At 40.7% G+C, this 23,174-nt stretch overlaps 1 protein-coding gene across 1 annotated transcript in view; it reads right to left on the bottom strand.

The window, feature by feature from the left end:
• URI1 (URI1 prefoldin like chaperone) overlaps positions 1 to 21,843 on the bottom strand; it is a 41,182-nt gene extending 19,339 nt beyond the window's left edge. Inside the window, exons 1-4 of the mRNA XM_030955810.1 lie at positions 21,465 to 21,843; positions 10,267 to 10,301; positions 6,156 to 6,234; positions 3,723 to 3,858 (exon numbers count right to left, since the gene is read on the bottom strand). Of these exons, the coding sequence (XP_030811670.1) occupies positions 3,723 to 3,858; positions 6,156 to 6,234; positions 10,267 to 10,301; positions 21,465 to 21,539 (325 nt within the window). The 5' untranslated portion in view covers positions 21,540 to 21,843. The remainder of the gene's footprint in view (positions 1 to 3,722; positions 3,859 to 6,155; positions 6,235 to 10,266; positions 10,302 to 21,464) is intronic.
• Between the last annotated feature and the right edge of the window lie 1,331 nt (positions 21,844 to 23,174).

The following is a 23,174-nucleotide window of genomic DNA, read 5'->3' as shown; positions in this document are numbered from 1 at the left end:
AGAACAGAAATATTATGAAGTACCTTAAGCAAGATAATTGTAGGAGAAAAAAAGTACAATTGCATTATTGTTGTGCTAAACTGTGACATACTTAAAAAGCTAATTTCTTTTATTTTAATGGAATGTGGTGTGCATATCCTTTAATCTACTTCACTATTTCTTCACATTTTTACACACAAACACATGTGTGAAGTGTTTCCCATTATCTGTATTACCTGGTTTAATGAACTGCAATGAATTTAAAACAATTAAAACCATACTTGGCAATTCTATAAACTTCACTCTATTTATTAACTATTTTGGAACTACCTAAATACCTTGAATGTCACAAAAATGCACAGCAAATTAAAGGCCTACTGCAACTCAAATATTATTCAAGAAGACACGATCAATATTTGATGAAAAAGTAACATTTGACATGAGTGACTGTCCCAAATTTTACCAAATACATTTCAACCAATCACAGTGCTGAACAATTTGCATCTATATCAAAAGCTAAGCAAACAGAAATGTATCCCCAAAATAGGGCTTTCTACAGCTATGTCAGCTAAAGTGCATTTAAAATTCAGTACAGTCACCCTTCAATTATTCCTTTCAATTAAATAAATTTTAACCAAGAAATTAATCTACTGTGGCTGGGCATTTCTCTATTCCACAGAAGCAAACATTTTTTCACTCATTCTCTTTTAAAAAGCAAATTTAACAAAACTACTAAGACAAAAAGGATGACCTAATTAGTACTAAGTAATGTTTAAAGCTTTTATATATAGTACACTCTCACTGCTACCCCTAACTTCCAAGGCTTTATCCTCACTGATATTGTTTGATTTATCTGGCACTACTGCTGCTTAAGCATGCAAATTCATATCCTCCATTCTTGTGTGCACCCAACATGCACAGAAGGAGTCAAACTGTGAAGAAAATGTCCTGTGAACTTTGATTCAATTACCTGCGAGGCACTGGGGGGCTCCAAGGCCAGCAGGGACAGCCCTGGTGACCAGAAGTTTCCAACACACAGACCCACACATAAGCCAAAGGCTAGAAGGGAAACTCCCCAGAACCAGCAAGGAAGAACACCCAAAACTATTTCAGGAATCCCTTACTCCTTTCTACCTGACAGTCAGTCCCCCTAGACAACCTGAACCCTGAACAGACGCTCTTCCACTCCTCACCATTCAGCACAGTGAGACACAAGAGACACAAAGTACAATGAAAATGTCTTGTATTTATTTCCTTATAGTGCTAACTCCTGCTAAAGCACTGAATTACTAGGGCTGTACTAATTAAGTTTGTTTCAGTTATCTGAACAGATCTGACCAGCTAGTTATGAAAAAAACACCCATCTAAATTAATCAGAATAATATTGGATAAAAAAATGTAGGTCACTGAAGAAACAAACCATCAACAAATATAGCCAGGTTTATTTCAGCATGAGCCTCTCTTTGCTCTGTTCAGCCCCCAATTCCTATACATCAAAGCCTTTAAGTACACAGTGGCCTTAAACAGATGCTTAAAAAAGCTTTGCCCTGTTAGGACCTTGCCTGGCATGCAGGACATTGGGGACTGTGGCAGTGTAATCCCCTGCAGTGAGGCTGCCCTCTTTTTCCAGTGTGTGTGACCTACTCTTGGAATTTATGTCCAAAACAAAAAGATTATGTACAAAAATCAAATCCCATTGTGTCAATGTGATGATAATGCCCAATACACAGCACCCTGTAAGCTATGCTCCCAAAATGCCACTGAAAACAGAAGCCACACCTGTGAAAGTAACTGCAGTGCAGTAAACACACAACAGAGACTTTAAACTAATACTTGCCAAAAATCTGTCGTGCAAATTTGTGCCACAAGCAGCCAATTCATATTACATAGCAATGGCCTACAGGTCTTTCACATACATAACTTTTCTCCTTAGAACAAACTAATAAAAATCTCTAATATTCTCTAAGTTGCATTCATTTAGCATGAAAATGGTTTAAAGAGTTTAAGTCAGTTGTATTATTTAGAGGGAAAAAAGTCTATTTAGGAAAGAAGTAACCTTTTTTCAGAAGCATATGTACTAATATGTTTTTTACCATCTAAAACTGAGAACAGTCCTTAAAAAAAAGTTTTTAGTTAATACCAGTGTTTTGGAGCCTCCCACTGGCAGCCATCACACAGCTGAAGTGAACTATCAGCTGAATAGAGGGTTTATATCCAGCATCAATGACTATTTTGCTTTGAAAGAAATTAGTATTTCTGAGTTCGTATTTTAAATGCAATTTAAAAGATCATAAAGGAAAGAATCCAGCATTTATTGTGTGTCTCCCAGCAGACTACTTAATGTTCAAACACCTACTATGCAAAGGTCAAATGACCTCACTGAACGTAACGGTGACAAAAGTATTCTGCAGCACTGAAAAAAATATCAGATGATCAAAGGAAAAGATCTGGACCTGAGATATCACAAGAGTCACAATAAATAATGTAGATTCAGCTCAGTAAGAAAGAAAATTGCAAAGTTGTGTCAGGAGAACCAGATTAAGAAAGATAATAGGTAAAATACAAATTACATACTTTTGGCAATGCTCTTCATAAAGGAGTATTTTAAAGTAATACAGCAAATGAATTTTTATAAAAAAATCCTTAACTCTTTTTACATTAATACTGCCTGCACAGAATTGGAAAAGAAAGCTTATTCAGATGGGGAACCTCTAGGGTATTCTGCTGCAGGCAGCAACATGGATAGCTGCAGTCAAACAAAAATCCAGTGTAAATAGTTATGATATACACAGGGCAAAGCTGCAGTGAGCCCCCACTGAGGAATGGGACAGGTTACAGGTAAACCAGTATGAAAAAAATGAACTCAAATGCTTGTCTGAAGCAAGAAACAAAGGCTAACAGGCACCATTTTATTTTCCATTTTGTTGTGCTTTTTCTTCCTTGCCATTTACATCAAATATTTTAGGTTCTCCTACTTTCTGCCATAAAGAAGTTCCAAAGTGCACCATGCACAGCTCTTGCTCTGGTCCTGGCTCTTCAAAGCCAAGATCTCAGCAGCAGCTACAAAGAGCTGGAAACCAACCCAGGAATTGCCTATCTGCCCCTGTGTGGGTTTCTATGTAATTGAATTTGGTGGTGATCAACTGCACCAGATCTGGGGAGGTCCAGGAGATCACTCCACGCCAGAGGAACATCAAGGGCAGGAGGCAGAAATGCAGCTGAGCAGCAAGCATAAAAACTAACAAGCAGAAGCAAAGTCCATGTAGAAAGAGAGAAAAAAAATGGAAAACTACAAGGCCAAAAAAAAAAATTTAAAAACCCATAAAACAAACAAACAAACAAAAGCCAAAAAACCCAAACAAACAAAAAAACCCCAACAACAATCAACACACAGGAGACAAGGCAGTAAACAAATAAGAAACAAGACAAGGGAACAAAATATAGGGAATAAGGTAACGAAGAGCAAAAGCACAAGGCAGCGGGGCTACTTCTCCTCTTTGTTACATTTTAAAAAAGTGAAAGGGGGTTTTTAGTTAGGTTTCTTTTCCTAATTAGACACATCCAATCATGTCTCAAGCAAGGATGGAAGACAAGGTGCTAAGCTAATATTACACCTGAATGGGACTTCTGTTTGTGAGCTCATAAAAAAAAAAAGAAGAGAACAGCATAGATATCACTAATTTTATATATTAATACAAGGTACATAATTTTAACTATTAAATTATGTTCAGAAGCATACATACGTTTTTTCCTGTGCTCAACCAGCTCAATGGCCTGCTTTGCTGAGCATTTGGAAAACCAGTTGTCCCCCAGCAGAACAGTGATCTCATTGGTGTGGACAAGCTTTCCTGGCATGAAGGCAAGAGGACCAAAAGGTACCTGTCAAAGACATAGATATCACAAATGAAAATAAAACTTAGCAAGTCATACATGTCTTAAATTTTTTAAAATGTAAACCACAGATTTTATAAAAATAAAAATTCTATAGCAGCTATTCAGTGAATAACCCATCATAAATATTCAAATTACCAGATCCATTTGAATTTAGTACTGTACTTACAAAATCTGGAAGCTTGAATTTCACCAGACAACTTGTTTTGTGACACAGAACTATAGTACAGCTGAATGCTCACTTGGAAAACAAATTCACTTCATCTGAACATACAAACCTTGATAATACAAATTATTTGAGTTATATGCAGACTGCATCCATTTCCTAATAAAAGCCAGATTAGATTTGCTAAGTTTTTTTTTAAATATTTAAACAGGTATGATCAACTCAAAGATGAGGGCTCTTCTCAGAATCTGTCTTGCTAACAGTTAGTACCCAGAAATTCCAGTGTAAGACACTGGGGCTCCCAGCAGGACCACAGACAGTGTTTAATCTCACTCTGCTGGGTCATTCACCAGGCTGTAAACCTCAGCCTCCCAGGGATGCTCCACAAGCAACTCTCACCCTCTAACTGCTCTCCAGGCTAAGGACAAGAGATAAAAGCAGGACACTTCAGGCAGGAGTACATGGGTGACAAACACATTTTAGAACTTTACATCTGCTTCCTAAAATATGAATCCCTCATTTCAACAAGCACTCCAACATCCAGGACACTGGGTTTATGATTTAAGACATCTTCTACTGCCCAAATTTTACAGGCAGTGCTTGGGCAAGTCCTCTGGGTGAGGAGGAGCCTTGGCCACCCCTACCCTGTCCCCTGTCCCTGCCCTGGCATTGTGACCCCCAGGCCCACTGCCATCTGCCTGGCTGCCTGTGGGCTTCAACCATGAAGAAATTCAGAAACCAAAATCAAATTACATCTAAAATGGAGGTGGCATAAAGTCCACATCCACATCAAGCCTCTCTTTTTAGGGTAAAAAGAGATCTATCTCAGATGGTTTTATCAGCTCCCTCTACTTTGTTCCTTCCTCCTCAGTTCCTCAGCACAGCCACTTGCCTCCTCATTGTGTTTGTGCTGAAGTAGAGCATTTGGCCTAATGGACCTGTCTCCCTGGAAAGCAATCTTCCCTCTCTTCCATATCCAGTGCTGGAAACAGTTCTCCAGCAGGCCAGGCAGGACCCTGACACTAAGACTATGCACAATGTGCTTTTCCTACACGTGTGCCCTCCCTGACTTGGTTTTAAAGTAGCACACTGCACGAGCTGCCTATTCACTCTTCCCCCAAAATGATGAAAGCAAAATTAAGCAAAATTAAAAGCATATGAAAATATTTGGCTAACAGGATAGGAACTGTTTCTATACACTTAAAGTAACAGATGTGAGTTAACATTGCTGCTTCAACTAAGAATAAGCACTATCTAGCTTTCTTTAAAAACAGAGTTTCGATGCTTTAAAACAACACATCTTTATGTTTTATATCATATGGCCACACATACACACATGAGAAATGGACTCTACACAAAAACCAGAGCTGTATCACCAGCACAGCAATGCAAAACCCTCCCTTTTCCCACATGGTGAAATGTACTCCAACACTGTCTTACTAAAAACCCAACTCTGTATCTAAGCCAGGCTGCCAAGGAAGACAGCAGTCAGGCACTGAGTGCTGAAATCAGCCACTCAGTTATGTGCATTACAACTTCCCTGTCTTTAAGGATGTATCTGAACCTGAGAAAGGAAGAGGGAAAAAAGAGAAAGAGAAGCCAATTTGTTCAAAATTTTAGTGAGTGCAAGCCAACAGGGCAAATTTTACACAGGGAGCTGCGCAGTTGTTAGGGAAGATTCAGAGCACCAGAAAAGATCGCTATGTCAATGGGAAGACTGGTGGAACAAAAATTAGCAGCACCTTTTTATGTAAAAATCAATGTTCTAGGGTTTATTTCCATGAATCAGGAAATACTACAGCCACTTGCTTCTCAGGAAATGACTAAGTACCATAATTCAGTCATAATTATCGTTTTCTATACAATAGATTTACATATCAAACATGTCAAGTTTTGTGTTAAGCATTTATGTCATCAGCGTCAGTTGTCAGTAACACTGTAATTTATAATGGATTTCAAAGAAAAGAGAAAGAAACAAAAGCAAAGGTTTAACTATTATCATAACAAATGTAACATTACTAAGTACTGGCAACCTGACTAACACCTCACCCCCAGTGCAGGCAGCCCAGGTTTGACAGTTTTAGCCCATTTTCCTGTGTGACCTCTGCCATGTACATACCATGACATCGTAGGACAACTTGTCAGGCAATGTCTGGAGTCGCTCCTGAAGAGCCTCATAATCACTCTCCACCTTCTTCCTGTTGACAAATTCAAGTTGGTTCAATTTCACAGCTAAAGTAAAGAGTTAATGGTTTTCTGCTACTAAATCAAAAACACACCAAAACTACAGAAAAATGAACAGTTTTACTCTAACACATACTGCTGACAGATTAATAACTCATTTCTAAAAGACATGGGATGACAAACATAATAGCTAGATTATTTTCTAATAATGTGTATTAAGATAGGTAAATGATTATTTTAGATTGTGCATGTCTTGTTCAGAATTGGAATTTTTAATGGTGCAAAGAATCAGTTCTTTCACTAGGATTTAGAGTATCTCACTCCATGTTCAATCCCAAGTTATAACACCACCAATATTTAGAAAAAGAACTGAAAATCCAGTTTATGCTTTTTAAGAGGCAAATTCTTCAAATTATTATTTGTGATACACAGCTCATATATTGGCCTTGGTTTGAGCTGACATAAATGAGCAAAATTTTAATTAATTCTGATTTTCCCATGAACTTTGTATTCCTATCAAGAGTCAACACTCCTGAAAGATGGCTCAACCACCAGGATTCTGCCACATCTTCAAGCATCCCTTCTGATACTTCTCTACCTAAACTGTAAATAAGGCTCATGCTATGTATTGCTACCCAGGAGAGAAATGGTTTGGTGAACTGGGACAAGGAATTCATTCCCATGGCAGACACCTGGCTTTTCACAGGACTTTGCAACAAAGTGTTTCAGTGGCTGCAGGGATTTTACTGCGTGCAAAACAAGCAACAACACTCCCTCTAAAAAAGCCTTTTTTTGTAAAGGCATTCTTAAATACTTAAATTTGTCTGGAAAAATTCTTTTAATGGACCCCTGCCATTCTAAAGATGGTCAGAAATCAGCTTCTTCATGAAGTAGCTGGCATATAAATGTCAGGTTTGATGATATTGTTTACTTGTACTTCAAAACAATAAACATATATATGGTAGTAAATTCTGCAATAAAAGGCAACTGAAAGCACAGAGCAGCACACTTAACAATGCTGACCCAAGATGCAAATTACAGGTTTTCTGAGGATGATTCAGGAAAGCAATCTATAAATGTGCTGAAAAATGAATGTCATAGTTGATAACACAACTCTCAAAATATTACTATTGATTTTCTTGGATTCATAAGCAGAGTGAAATCTTTTTCAGCATTCATTTTGAAAAATTATCTGATACTGTTATGTTTGACTCATTTGCTTCACAGTTGAACTCTGGTGTAACCATCCTACTTTATATCTATTTTAAGTTGTTGAACTCATCCTGAAAAAAAAGAATTTAGGTTTTTATGCCACTTGGACATTAAAACCATATTCCACAGAACTGATTTACAAAAGATGCTTGTTGTTGCTTTGCTCTGACAGCAGATTTCTCCCAGACATTTTAGGCAAGTCTTTCTGTCCCTTGCCCACATAAGACTGAAAACATAATTCACTTCCTTCAAAGAAGAAGGACAAACTCATGAATCTTAGCAAAATGCACTGAGATGTTTTGGGGGAGGAAGAACTATAATGAAAACTTGGTGTCAACAATAACAATCAATTACTTAATGCTATTTACAGAACCCAGCCTTCGCCTGGAGAGATCTGGATTTGAGAAATGGACTCCAAGCAGCCACTGAAAAACAAGGCCTGGCACATGTCTCAAGTGCAGGAGAGGACTCAGTGAGAAGAGCCTGGCATGAAAATTCCCCCCCTCACAGCAGGATTAAACATTTCCATCATTTCATGGCTGAAAGTCACTCAACATTTCTTCATTAACCTGAAAAGAAGACACTAAGGTCTGACTGCTGCGTGTTACTGAATAACCTGATCAGGTCCAGGAGAAATCACTTGCCACAGAAGCTGTGCTACTTTAGAAGCAAAGCATCCTGCTTTTTGTACTGGGACAGCTGCCCTTTGCTGAGCAAACCTCCACCATGGCAATCTCTGAAAGTGGGGTCACATTCTGAACTGTGCCATGCAGATAAAGGAAATTTAAACTGATCATTTTAAATAATTTGCCTCAAACAGCATTACTTAAGGAAGGAAGCTCTCTCTTCATGTAGAGCTGATGCTTTCACAAGCACTGGGGTGTGCCAGTGCTACAACAAGCAATGAAGAACCAAAGGGAACAGGAAGGAGGAATACTGGGACTTCAGCTCTGAACATGTCCCTAGAAGGGGAAATGCATGTCTAGCTATTAATCCCATGCCCAACCCATTACTGGAATCATGGCTTTAGAAATATACTTCAAAAAGTGCACTGAAAATGGAAAAGAAAATAATTTAATGGAAATATACTGAAGCTGAGCATTTTAAGAGCCTATGGTTATTCACCCAAGTCTATTCAACATCCTTCTGTGTCACTGACTATTTAAAAGGTTGAGAGTTACATGAACAAATTATTCAGTTGAAACAAGAGCACTCAGCTCTTGCACAATCAAGATCTAAATAAGAGTAGTAAATTTAAAATTTTAAATTTTAATAAGAGTAGTAAATTTAAATTTTAAATTTTAAATTTTAAATTTTAAATTTTTTTATGAAATAAAGATTGTATGGATGCTATACAAACTGCTTTTCTATATAAAAGAATCAGTAAGTTATTTTTTTCATTAGAGGTTCTGTGGCCAAAACCCCCAAGTTCGTGGGGTCATTGCCAGAGTTTGCATAAAAGCAAACACAGGAGCAACTCCTCCTTCCAACACCAACACTCCCAGGCCACTCCACAAACCTCAGCCCTTGTAAAAAGGAAAATAATTGTCACAATTTTCCAAATGCTCAAAAATCTGATCAAATTTTGCAGCTTTCTGCCAAATAGTTTATTTCTGAAAAGCCCTGTTTCTGAGTGGAAGAATGCACATGTAGAATTTCACATGGGAGCCAGTAGGCACAGACACTGCAAAGCCCCTGAGAAAGTGCATGAGCTGGAGATATTCTGCCTTCCTTCACCACAGCAGCACCAGTAGGCACATCAATATTTCCCTTATTGAAAATTAATGCAGCCCCTGAATTTTAAACATAAATGAAACATATTAGTTTTAGATTATTTTTGCGAGCCAATAGTCAGAATTTAATATGATGATGTGTATAGATTGCCTTGATTTTTTTCCTCTTATCCAGTGCTTGCAGCCTATGTGCATTTAAACTAAAAACATTTGATACACACTAAATATAAATTATTTGCTTGGAGATCTTTCAGGCATGAAGAAAAAGCCTCTTAAAATAAATTTAAAATATTATATGCTTGATGGTGTATAACCAAAGGTTTAATCTCACCACTAAAGGGGCAGTTGCTGTGATTCTGCAATAACCCTGCAGACAATAATCAAGACAGCTCCCGTTGTTCTCTCAGTAAAATCATGGTAAACACAGCATGGATATATTGTAATTTGATATCTGTAAGATCAACTGTTATATCTCACAGTAACTCATAATATAAGACTTCATTCACCATTAAATGTACATTTTCCTCAGATGCCATGCAAAACTATTATTTACTAGGTATGTTTTCTATTAACCATAGATTGCCAACAGAGAAAAAAATGCCCAGAGATAATTTTTTTAATATAACAAACCATTTATTTTAAGTATTAAAAACTAAGCTTTAGCATGTGCTTTACTTGGGGGGATATCAGGGAAACATTACTTTCCACATTGTTTCAGCACATAGAGGGGAGCAAGTGGAATTTCCCTACTTACTCCATAGTTAGAAAACAACAATTCTACCCTGGGAGTGCCTTTTCACCATTCAGGCAGATTAAGCATTCATCCAACAAGGTTACTTGGGCAAAAATGACAGATGAGATAGGTTTTTAAGGCAGAAGTATAAACATTGAGGCTCACTGTATTTGTAATTTAATTGTATCAATGAGAAATAAATATATTTTAAGGAGAGTACATTGCAACAATTCTGAGCTATCACTAACTCTTAATCCCCAAAACATGCCAGCAGGATTTGACTCCCATCAGAATAAACAGCAATACTTTACTCAAACATAACTAGGTTACTCATCAGTATTTTAGACATGTAGACTTTTTTTACTTACCAGTGCTGGATTTTTTCTTGGCAGCCAGTGACCACCTGTCATTAAAACAGATAACTACTCATGAAAAAAAACAAAGCTAAGCACACAGCTGCAATGTCAATGCATCAGAAACTAGAACAGGAGCTTTACAGATTTGGTGCTGCCTCTATCCACATTTTTATTTGTCAGGGCAAAGGCGTGTGAATGGTCGTTCTTAAGCAGCACACTTTATCACAGGCTAATGCAGAGTGATAACCACAGAAAAAAATCACAGCTTTTCACTTCTTATTTTGGTACAATACCTGCTCCATAACTATTAGGTGACACGCGATCTGAGATAAGTAGCAGTTTGTGCAATCTGCCGATCTATTTTCAGTGTTACATGTTTGCAGAATAAGAAAACAACATAAATTATAACGAGACATCAATGTAACTCCCATACTCAGTCATTAAAAAGCAGAACAAATGAATCTCACAGCACCAAAAACATTTTTCCTCTATCAGTACATCAACAAATGTCTCCACTGGCCACTTTAACTTGAAAAAGCCCAAATTAACTTTGTGCTGTGTAAATACATAGGTATTTGACACCACAATGGGCTGCTGGCTTCTTTCTGGGTGTCAAAAAAGGTATTTCACTTACTTACTTATGCCACAGGCTTTCCCAAGAGATACAAAAGAATTTACAAAATAAAGCTCTTAACAAAATAAAGGTCTTAATGAACACTGCTAAAATTAAATACTTTTATCTTTTTTAACTGCAATTTTTTAGACTATATATAGCAAACAGGCAGGATACTGAAACCTGTGACCTTCTCTGCCACAATTACATGGAGATTTTGTCTTTCAAAACATATTCTGATCTCTGAATAATAGTTACCAAAAATACAACACAAACAATTTCATTCAATTATATGAAATGCAATGAAGCCATGAGGCAGTTAAATATGTCTAGACAGCTTCTCAATATAAGCGTTTTCTAGATTTTTTTTACAAATTTCGTTTTTCCTTTAGCCAAAATAATGCTAACATTTGAAAGCAATTAATGAGAAAATTTGCAGAGAAAACAATAACATACATTCAAGTACCACTGAAATCACTGGAGCAGATAATTCTTTTTTTTTTCCCAACAACAGAATGAAAGACATTTTTTTTTTCAGTTAGCATATGTGCAGCTTTTGCACAACAGATCTCAGACCCTGCACTTCCTACTCATGTAGGAATAAAAAAAATGGGACTACTTTGTGAGCTAATAAGTCTTTAAACAGAGCAAAGTTCTTAAATGAAAAGGATCAGCTTTACATTTGTGGTTATGTTATTTCATAATCCATCAGGAAAGTCAGCCAGGTAGCTCATCCCACATAAGCCAAGTTTAAATTTATCATTTGCTTTAAACTCCTACAAATCAAATGCCTAGCAAAATATCTTCCTTAATGTGCAAGGCAACTATTTTTAAGCTTGAGAGTAAATACACAGACTTGTACAGGACATCAAGCCAGAAATCTAATTCATACTGTTAATATGAAGCCCATTTTAAGAGTAAAGTTTCTGCAGGAGACATAAATTGTCTGTTAATAAAGCCAAGGCACATTGGAGCCCCTCACTAACAAGTAGAGGAGTCCAAGCCTATTCTATCCACATCCTTCATCCTTTCACATTTCGCAGTGATTGTGAAGTACACAACATAATTTAGCATACAAAAATGTTTATGAAATCCTTTAAGAAAGTTTCCATTTAATTGCCCCATTACAGATGAAGATGGAAAAGACAGGAAGCTTTCCATTCCCAATACATGACTTTCCATGCATGAAGTGAGCTGAAAGCACAAAAAGAAAAGCCCTGCAAACCATAAGAGCAGCATGTTCATTAACCTCTACATGATAATCCTTTCGTAGCTGCATATTAACTAGTTACATATTCATAATCATTTACATTATTTAGAGGACCTTCTATGAAAATTTCCAGGCTATATCCATTAGCCACAATGTTAAAGGTTGCACAAGATAGTCTACTTAATGTTTCCAGGAAGCTTTTTTAATTAGTAAATATGTAAATTGGGCACATATGCTTTTTATGTTTTTAGGAAATAGTCCATCAGCAAAACAGCATAGGGGCATATGCTGTTTCCATCACCCTTTATCCCCCTTAAAAAAAAAAAAAAGAGAAAAATCAATAACACCAATCAATTTTAATTTAATTCTTCTTCTTTGATATAATCTCTCTTGAAGGGATACCAAAGGGTGGAACCAACAACAAACCTTTTCATTTCAGTGGCCAGCATAAAATGAGACCTTTTACAGAAGTGCTAAAATATACCACCTTAAAAATGGTGCAGGCTGCACTTCTGGAACTGAAGTCTATTAAAAAATAGAGAGAATAAATATTGAAAAACAGACGGAGATCAATTATGCATATGACCTTTATTAGGTCAGTCTCACTGTTTGGATAACAACTGGTCTTATCAAAGCAAAGAAACAAATAGATAAATATATAAACAAATCTTTGATTCTTTGCCTTTAATCAAACACAGGAAAATCATTAGTCTGTCTTCCACACATAATTTATATCCAGAGTTACAATTAAAGAATGAAAAACCCTTTTAGGGTAAATAAAATAAATGACCTGCTTGTTTATCCACTTGAGTTCAATTTACCTGGACAGCTAGTGCCACCAAGTATGCCTTACTTTTAAGGCATCATTGGGAAGCAGTATCAACAAACTCTGAATTCTCCCCTTTTAGACATAAAAATGTATGAGTTTGTGAATGCACATGGTTATCAGTGGCTTATCTGCATACTAAAGTATTTATTAAACTACTCTTGCAGCAGACTTAACATTACCTAATCATGGGTCTGGTTATTAAAACAGGATCCACTGTCAGAAAACATATTCCATAGTCTTAAAAGAAAGCAAACAGGCAAATATCTTGTTTCCTTCCTTTTCACCAATAGTGTTGTTAAAATGCAGAGTTTCTCAAGACCCTGACCCACCAGAACCACACCTGGGAGCTCCACAAGCAGCCCCAGGGGACAGGGGAGAGGCCATCCCTGCACAAATTCCTGCTGGATGAAACCCAAAGCCTTGCAGCAGAGTACGTGCTTGCTCTGCTCTCACTGCTACGTGCCTGAGCTATTTCTAGGGCTGCCTGTGTTGCTGCTTTTAGGGAATCCCTCCTCTGTAGGTGTCACAAGCAGAGCAGGAGGATCAGCTTTAGACCTGTGCTCACATCCCAGGTGTCCCCAGGTGTCCCCAGTTCCACCTCACCAGTGTGATCCCAGGGCAGATTGCAGGCTAATGACTCCAAATCACCCCCAGGCAGCTCCTGTCATCCAGCCAAGGACTTCATCAGCTGACCAAAGACAGAGAACTCCTTCTCTCTGCAACACATTCTCCCTTCCCTATTTATATGCTACCTTCTCCATCATCCTGCATTCAAAGAGTTCAACATCTCCTCCATGAATTCAAGCAAGCTGCACTTTGAAACAGCAGTGCACTGATTCTGCAGGCTGAGTTACAACCACTGACTGCTCAGGGCTGGCAAGGGAAGCCAGAGCTCTTAAGTCAGCAGCCAGGCTCTACAGTCACTTCCTACGTTTCCCTGGCAATGAGCACAGGTGAAAAGGATGCTGTAGCACAAAGCAGATCCTTACCTGTATGTGCCATGGGTCTCCAACCTATCCCACATCACCCCAGCAGGCTTTCACCCTCCTGTACAAGGGCACTTCCTTCCTGCACCTTATTTTTCCTGATCTGTTACTTCTGCAGGCGCTCCTATTACTAGGAGCTGAATAGAATTCTCTGTGGTGCTTGTGATTAACAAAGTGGTGGCACAAAGAGGTCTCTTCTTATTGAGGTACTTTTCCAAGGTGGGGGGGCATGCAAGTGAATGTTTCTCCCTACTGAGTAGCTGGGCACTGCCTACAAAGGTGCTGCGTTCAGTACACAGAGGGCAATTCTCTCTCATCCCTTCTGAACAGCACTAAGACAAGCTGCCAAGTCAGAACGTTATTTATGTCTCAGCTTGTGAAAATTTTAAGTAACAGAGCTGGTCCTGGTATCACCTGCAGGCAGTTTGGGGCACCAATGCTAAACCTGCTCTATGTGAGTTGTGCAGTTATGCTCAAGTTCAGAGAAGTGAAAACTTTAAGTTTCCATGATGGAAGTTAAATTCAATGAAAATGGTGAAAATAAAAATGTTGCACCAGATTAGGAAGAGGTCCTAAATGAATGAGAGGCCATTTCCACACTTGCAAGTGTGAAGGTGGAAATGTGAAGCACGGCACAAAAGCAAAGTTTCCCTTTAAACAAGCTGCAAGTTAGGCCAAGCAAATGTCTGCTGGTTCTACATGCACACTTGAGCACTTTGCTTCAAAACTGTGCCTCACAATCTGTCTGGTCTTCTGAAATTAGAAGCTGGGGACACAGATCTAATCCCAGCTCTGATTCTGTTTCTTCTATATGGCCTTGAGCAAATCACAACCTCTCAGTCTACATTTCTTCATCTGCAAAATGGGGATAATAGTATTAACCTACCCACCTCAGAGTGTTTAATGATGATTAATTAATGTGAGAAAAGCACTCTAAAGATGTAAGAGCACTATATAAGTGATAAAGCATTATTTACCACTTGAAAAGTAATCTGAATAAAATCAGATATGCAAGTAATTTGTTTACATGTAGCAATAATATAATTTGTGACTATTTAATCTTGAATTAGTCTCACTTTAAACATCCCTTTCAATCACATTTCCAGTTATTTACAGAAAAATGACAGTATGGAATACTTTTTGTGGAAGCAAAGGAAGTAATGAGGTGGTAATTAAAGTAAGGGTCTAATAAAGTCTAAAACCAATGACTTGCCTTCAGGAGACTGTCCCTGCCATTTGGGATTGTAAAGATATCTCTGTTTCAATCTAGGTCCTGTTGTTCAGAATCTCCCACCAGTGTATACTGGTTTCCTGACATGCAGATCCATGTTTGCAAGGCTCATGGTAAATCCAACATCATTTCCATTACTGACTTCCTTCAGGTGACTCCAACTCTGCATAGCTCTAAATGTTAAATATTCCACATTCAAGAATTTACTGTGGTTCATACATGTACATGAGCTGCCTCCATCTGGAAATGTTTGCAGTATCAACACCCACTCTGCCATGCAACTCATGCATGAGATTTCCCTCTTGTACCCCCAAACACTAAAATTTTACCCATGAAATTACCAGTTCACATACCACTTTACATTACAGAACACTAATGGGTGGTCAAATATTTAATCATCTCTTGGTAACAAGGATGTAACAAGCTACAGAAAAAAATAAACATTTAAAATGAATTTTCATTTTTTCCTCTAGGAAACTACACAGTACTTGCCTAGAACACAGCAATCACTGATGGAGAAAGACAGAATTAACATTTGTACAGTTGTTTTTCCTAGAGCCCCATTTTCAATCAAAAAATGAAATAAAACTATTAAAAATTCTTCAGTCTGTTGGCACACTGTATGATCTAATGCAAAAGGAAGAAAGCACCTCCGAGTTCTCATATTCATTTATTAAATCATATTACTCAAAAATGCTACATTCCAACAAATTATTAACATTAAACCCCCTTTGGGTGGAAACTTTTGCCTTTTGAAGAAATGGGTTTGGGAAGAATACTGCAGGAAAAGAGAGAAAGAAGTCTGTATCATGGCAAACATTTTTTCCTAAAGTAAAAAATCTTACTTAGAAATATAGCCATGATTTTTACATTTCTTTACAAGAAAACAAGTGAAGATCTACTATTTTTCTATTAATTGTGTACACACCTGTGAGTCTCGGAGTTTTGCAGAAAAAGTAGTATATAACTATTATTTATCAATAAATAAGTACTAAGTTCTGACTAAAATTATTTTGGGGAGCTCGAAAATTCTACACAGCAAAAAACCCCGTGGGCAGCAGGATGTCTTCTGCTGAGTGAGTTCACTAACTCCAACTGAAGTGGGGCAAGCAAGGCACACAGAGTAAGATCTCATCCTTCACTGGCAGCAAGCCAGGGTACATGTCCTGTAACTTCATCTTCAGACAGGGATAAGAACCCAAAACTTTGTATTTCAGCTGAGGTCAGGTAAATATATCTGTGTGGCTACACCATAGCCAGGCTTGCTCAGGTACCCAGAGAGCAGCAGACCAGCACAGGCACAGAACCCTGTGATCTAAGCAGCCCAACATCTCAAGCAGGTTTTGCAAGCTTTGATGGAGTTTATGGTGCAAAAACTATGCTGCTAGCAAAACCTAAGCTTAACTGGCTTAAAATTGCCATGAGCTGCGACACCTGCCTCACAGACATAGCTGCAGGCTGTGGTTCAGCTTTCAGCCACAGTCCTGAGTAAACTCAGCCTCATCCCTCCCTGGCTCCTGCTACTCAGCTCCACTGTCTCATCCTCCCAAAGCTGACACAATCTGCTGGAAGACATTTGCAACCACATCAGGGATCCACACTGGATGAAAAATATTCCAGGAAAGAGGTGGGGGGGGAAAGGGGCAAAAACGTCAATAATAAAGTTTGTTTTTAAGCTGGATCCCAGCCCAGTTCACTAAGCACTGTCACAAACGTGGCACCCTAAAACTACTAAAGAACTGAAAAAAGTACACACAAAAAGATTAACAAGTTGCTCAAATTTAAGTCAGCTGGACAACTCACAAGATCATTAATGAAAATTTTGAGCAAGGGTCTGAGACTGTGGCTCCTGTGCTGCAGCCTAGGCTAACAGACAAGAGGAACTACAAAAGCAGCACAGTGCAGCAGTGTCCCAATGCAACCAAACACGGAGCCTTAGTGTACCTGCTGCTCTGAGGGCAAAAAGAGGTAAGCTCTGATGCAGATCCACCTGCAACACTGGAGGCTCAGACTAAAACAAAGTATTATTTCACAACCTCAGAGGATGAAATAAGTACTTGAGACAAGGAGCATCCAAACAGACCTGAGAAGACAGGTTATGAGCTGAACCTATGGAATGGAGATCTGCAAAGATACTGAACACCATTCCCCTGGTCACTGCATCTGCAGACAGCTGTAAGAGCAGCACAATCCAGTAACACTTCAATTCTGTGCATATAATCTCATCTACACATTTTAGCTACCAATGAGGTTGCACACACACAGGCTTGCACTCTCCAGAACAAAGGTAATGCTCTTTAAACTCTTTTGTCAAGTCTCCTCCAATTACCATTAAAAAACCTACTGAAGACCTGTTAATTTTATTTCACAGCTCTTGGCACTATATGAACTTGTAGGTATTTAACTCATACTAATAAGAACATGGACAAATATTGACTAAAAAAGTAAAAGTGATGATCAATTAACACTGGAGGAACAATAAGTATTCCATAAAAATTCCAGATCATGACTGAATTAGCCCTTTTACCTGAATGCAGCACCTGATAAAACATTACTGGAACCAGTGGACAGGGTGGAGTGTATGCCATCACAATTTCCAAAAAGGTAATTGTCCAGGTAACTTTTAAAAAGGAATAGGGCAAATAAAGCTTCACATAGGTTCTTTTTAAAAGGAGCACATCAAACCAAGCTTTAGACACTCTATTCCCTTTTCTCAAACAATTATTGTACAAAATGAAGTCCTGCTGCACTAGTGGCTCACACCCAGGCATTCTCTGGATTCTGTGAACTTGGACACAGGCTGGAAAAAGTGCAAACCAGGGGAGACACTGCACTGGAAAGCACATCTGAGTCTCATCTGTGAGTCTGCAGGCAAGCACTTCCTGATCTCCAGTGGCTCCTGAGCAGCATCAAGTGAATAAGGCCCTGCTCTGCTTCACTGCTCCTTTTCAGACTGCAGGAACAGCTCTAAAACTGCCAAGTTGCTGATTTCACAGCACAGATAACACTTGGAAAAGACAAACAGAAGCAGTCAGCCCCAGAAGTAGATCATGTAGAAGAGGAAACAATTTAAAAGAGTGTAAGCTTAGGATTCTGTGATCTGTTTCTCCATAACCTACCTACAAGTTTTTTTTAACTGTCAAAAAACTTTAAGTACCCAGGATCTTGAAAATCATTTGGAAATTAAAGATTATACACCTCTACCATTTAAATTAATAAAAATTAAGAATATGTCATAATGTACAATGGCCAACGAGTTACAGTAAGAGCTGCACTCAATCTAATTGTGCTTTCCTGTCATGGTGAGTGACAGGAGAGTCACTTCCTTGTCCTAATTTTTCGAAAAGGAAAATAAAAAAGTGTGTTTGTCAGCGCAATACAAAAAAAAAAAATCATACTGCCATCTAATACTGGAATCCCTTAGATTCTCCATGCCTGTGTCTGCACTCTGCAAATGTCTCTTGGGTCTAATTGGCTCTGTAATGTCTCCCATTACACGTACTGTCATTGCATTGCTCAGGAACTATAGAACCTATCATCCCACTGAAAATTCACTGTCTACACAAGTCTTTCCAAATCATACACATCTGACTTGTCAACTTCCCATCAGTTAGTAATCCCAACTCACTTGACTGCAGGAATAAATGTATATCAAATATTATATTTAAACGCAGGGCCTATAGCATGAGAAACCTCCTATTTAAATATTCATTTTGTAATTCCTCTACTAACTTGCAATAGATTTACTGCAGTATTTTCAGCTAACATATATTGCTTTTACAAGTAATCCATGACACATACATTATACTCTTCTTACAGAAATATTCAAAACTTTACGCAGGCATTGTGCTTCCAATGATGGTCTTTATCATGAAAATTACTAGATATTCTTCTATAATTTATCCCCAAGATACACATTCTAAGTCATGTTTTTATACAAAGTGCCTTTAGTAGGAGCACTGAAAATTGCTTTTAACAGTTTGGTCTTACTATCACCACAAATTAACAAGATGAAATCTGTCCAACAGGCAAGCAGTCCTAAACAAGAATTAAAATTACTTTTCACCAGGGGTCCTAAACCTAGAAGCTGCAGCTTCCACCTGATTAAAGACAGAAAGCCATGGACATCCTTTCTTTCAGTATTTTTAAGCAAGAAGGAAGCCTCAGCTCACAAGTTCTCCAGGGCAGCTCTTTAGCACTTAAAAGCTCAAACCCATAGCTGAACCAGGGCTGTACAATGGCCTGGGTGTTAAAATAACCAACCACAAATCAAATAATATCTTTAATGCTGCAGATAGGTACTGCTGTATTCCATGATTTCACTAAAGGTTGCCCTCACATTAATGGGAATAAATAGGTTTCCTTGTACTTAATCAAGCATCACTGGGACAGCACAACATCCCAGTAATTAAAAGAAATGTATTTGCCTGCCAGTATATAGAGATATTGTTCTGGCTAAGTAACTTCACTATTTTCTGTGATCCTCACGCTACAATTACCAGTTTACTGAAGTACTGGGTAACTAATTCTCCTTCATCTTTGTGCTGAGACAAAACAGGAGCCTTCAACTTCAGCGATTCTGTGGGAAAAATACAGATCTCTAAGAAGAGGCAGCTGAAATGAAAAGAGCTCCTCCATCTTAAAATACAATATTTTTGTAACTGAAAATACCGTTGTAATCCAATTATATATATTCATTGCATAGAGGGAAAGTCTACTATATCTTCATCACGACACTCCATTGTAACCAAGATATGTAGTTCTTTAGTATAATTTCATATTGAAGCTGAAGTGTTCCATTTTTTTCAGCCAATTTGCAGAAATTATGTAAAGTTTCCCTATGATAAAATATAACTTTGGTACATCAGCCTAAGAGAGGCTTAATTAATGGTCTCCTGGGCCTCTTTTCCACTGGAGCAGATCTGTTTAAGAAGAGTCTTAAACTTGCTTACAGAGGGGTCTTACCATGAACTGGGAATAATTCTCTGTGGCTATGGCAGACGTGTGCTTACACATTAGGCCTGACACTAATGTACCAGGGAAATTACTCTTCACCAGATTCCACCACCCTGAAAATTAACTGAAGGAGCCCAAGCAAGCCAGTTCCTATCAGCAGTTATTGCCACGATGGCTTCCAATCCATGCAGGGCAGATGATGCAGAGGATTCCAGCAGACCCTCTCACTGTTCATCCACATTAATGGTCAGATGGCTACACAGGTCTTTCAGTAATGATCTAATGGGTATTCAAAAGTAGACACATTTGTGCACACAATATTCCAGACAAGGCATACTTTTATACCCCACAGGTGTTACTCACTTTTTCTCAACTAAACCAGCATGTGACAAAATACAGGCTGGAGATAAAACCTTCCATTGTAACTGAGGAACTCTAATGTGCATCTTACCATCCGCTTAAAAAAAATTTAATCACATGAGCAGAAGAAGTGAAAGGTCTGCAGACTGTATTTGTGTCAACAACACCCTGCACATGACCACAAGTTATTTCCAGTGACTCCTGCACCCCCACAGAGCTCACTGCGAGGCTGGAATCTACAAGCCCCAAATCGCACTCCTTAGGTTTTCAGGACCCACTGAATTAGACCATGAATGTAATCTACAGGGAAAAGTATCCTGAGTTTTGTGCTATGGTCTCTGGTGGAACCAGCCTCTGAACTCTTGGGAACAATTTCTGCAGAAAAATCTGGTTCTTCAAAACCCATTTCAAATATAACCAATGACTCCTAAGGCAAGTCATCAACAACTAAGTTTTGACCCACGGTCTCCTCAAGCTCCAGGAGCACGCTGGCTCCCGGCATGACGCAGGTCACAGACACGGCTGGGAGGTTTTGGAGGCGTGACTGTCCTGGAGGCCGGAAAAATCACGGAGAGGCGTGTAGAGGATAAAAACACGCGTTCATGGAGAGATGTGTAGAGAATAAAAACACGCGTTCATGGAGAGATGTGTAGAGGATAAAAACACGCGTTCATGGGCCTGCTAACCACGGCAGCCTGGGGCAGCACCGGGACAGGGGGTGCGGGCAGGGCCTTCCCTCCGAACGCCTCCCGAGCTCGCTCCCCGCGGTGTCCCGGGGGCTGAATCCCGGGGGAGGGCTGTGTCCCCGGGGTTGTGTCCCGGGGCCGTGTCCTGGGGCTGTGTCCCCGGGGCTGTGTCCCGGGGCTGTGTCCTCAGCCCGGGGGTCTCCGGGGGTCTCCGGGCGCCCCGGCCGGCCTCGCCCGCCGCCCGTGACGTCACGCGGCCACGTGCCCTCCCCGCCCCGGTCCCCCCGGGCCCGGCCCAGGCCCCCCGCGCCCCCGGCCCGGCCCCGGTGCCCCGTTTACCTTCTCGTGCTCCCGCCGGAGCCGCCCCACCAGCGCGGGGCTCAGCGGCGAGGCGCCGCCGCCGGGGGCCTCCATGCGGGCCGGGCCGCGCCGGCGGTCTCCGGGGCAGCGGGGAAAGAGAGGGAGGGAAAGCGGCCGGTCTGGGCCGATCTCCTCAGCAGGGCGAATGAGTCCTATAGAAATGTTTGTGCAGGGCGAAGCGCCGGCTCCAGAGCCGCATCCACGCGGGGGCCGCCGCCGCCTGGGCCCGGGGCGCCGCCGCTGCCGGGGGAAGAAGCATCTCAGTGTCGCATTCTGGGCCGCGCCGCCGCCGCCGCCTGGGCCCGGCTCCCGCCGCGCCGGGGGAGAGCCGGCCGTGGGTGCCGGCGCTGGGTCCGGCCGCGCCGCCCGCCTGCTGCACTCTGGGTACGCGCCCGCGGCCCGCGGGAGCCACCCGGCTGCGAGCCGCGAGAGGCGGGCGCTCCACACCCCCTGCCCGGCCCGGCCCGGCCCCCGCGCCGGGCTCCGGCACCCCCGGGGCTGCCTGGCAGCAGCCCGGGCCGCCCCGGTGCTCCCGCGGCCCCGTGCTCCGGAGCGCAGGCCCCGGGCGCCAAGGCCTCGGCGTCGGAAAGCGGAGCAGCGGCTGCGAGGCGTTCAGACGGGCCTGCACTAATCCCGGAGCCACACAGACAGAGCCGTGTGTCCTCTGTAACTGCGAGGTGCTGTCGCAGGCAGTGCCCTCGGGATGCCGGCTCTGGAGAGTGTGGTGCACTGGCGGGGCGGCTGGCGCTGAACAAGCACAGAATTATAGAAAGGACCTTAAAGATAGAATAGAATCATCACTATGAGAAGAGACCTTCGAGATCATCGAGTCCAACTATCTGCTCAGCACTACCCCTGTAACTCCTGAACCACATTGCCCAGTACTTGTGCCAGACATCTCTTAAACACCTCCTGGGATGGTCGTTCCATCACATCCCTGGGCAGCCCATGCCTGACACCCAAATGTTCCCATGCCTGACACCCAAACAGTGAAAAAACTTTTTTAGTCTCTAATCCAAATCCCCATATCCCCCGCCACGAGCAAGGACACCTTCTGTAGACCAGGTTGCTCCAAGCCCCATCCAACCTGGCCTTGAACACTTTTGGGTTATCCACAACCTCTATGGGCAGCCTGTGCCAGTGCCTCACCACCCTCACATGAAAGAATTTCTTCCCAATATCTAACTTAAATTTCCCCTCTTTTCAATTTTTACCCATTACACCTTGTCCTTTTTCTACAGTGGGCTGCCATGACTTGGCAGATTGCAAAATACTCTTTAAAATCAGTTAGAGCAGCACTCAGACTTGCCTACGTGGCAAACTCCCTGCATGGGAAGCAAGTGGTGTACAGCCACCCCTGGAATACCACAGGTTATTTATGTGCAGTAAACTCACCGGCCAGCTCTGTGAATGCCATTAGACACCTCTGGCATAACACGGTGCTGAAGAGAGCCAAGGGAGCCACAACCCACAAGGGGTTACTGAGTATGTCATAAGATGGAGGTACAAAGGGGCATCATGCCTACATTTAGATCAAGGGTTTCCTTCTCCAGCCAAAGAATCAACACTTCTTTTCCATGAGCAGAACTAACCCTATACACACCGCAAAACAACTGTTTGTGTTACACACACGACAGTATTTGCTGTGCACTTTTGTAAATCCATGTTCCCATCCCCCTTGAAGAGCTT

This window comes from Camarhynchus parvulus, chromosome 11, assembly GCF_901933205.1.
Source record: "Camarhynchus parvulus chromosome 11, STF_HiC, whole genome shotgun sequence".
Lineage (NCBI taxonomy): Eukaryota > Metazoa > Chordata > Aves > Passeriformes > Thraupidae > Camarhynchus > Camarhynchus parvulus.
The sequence above is the reverse complement of the archived record's forward strand: the minus strand, read 5'-3'. Positions and strand labels throughout refer to the sequence as shown.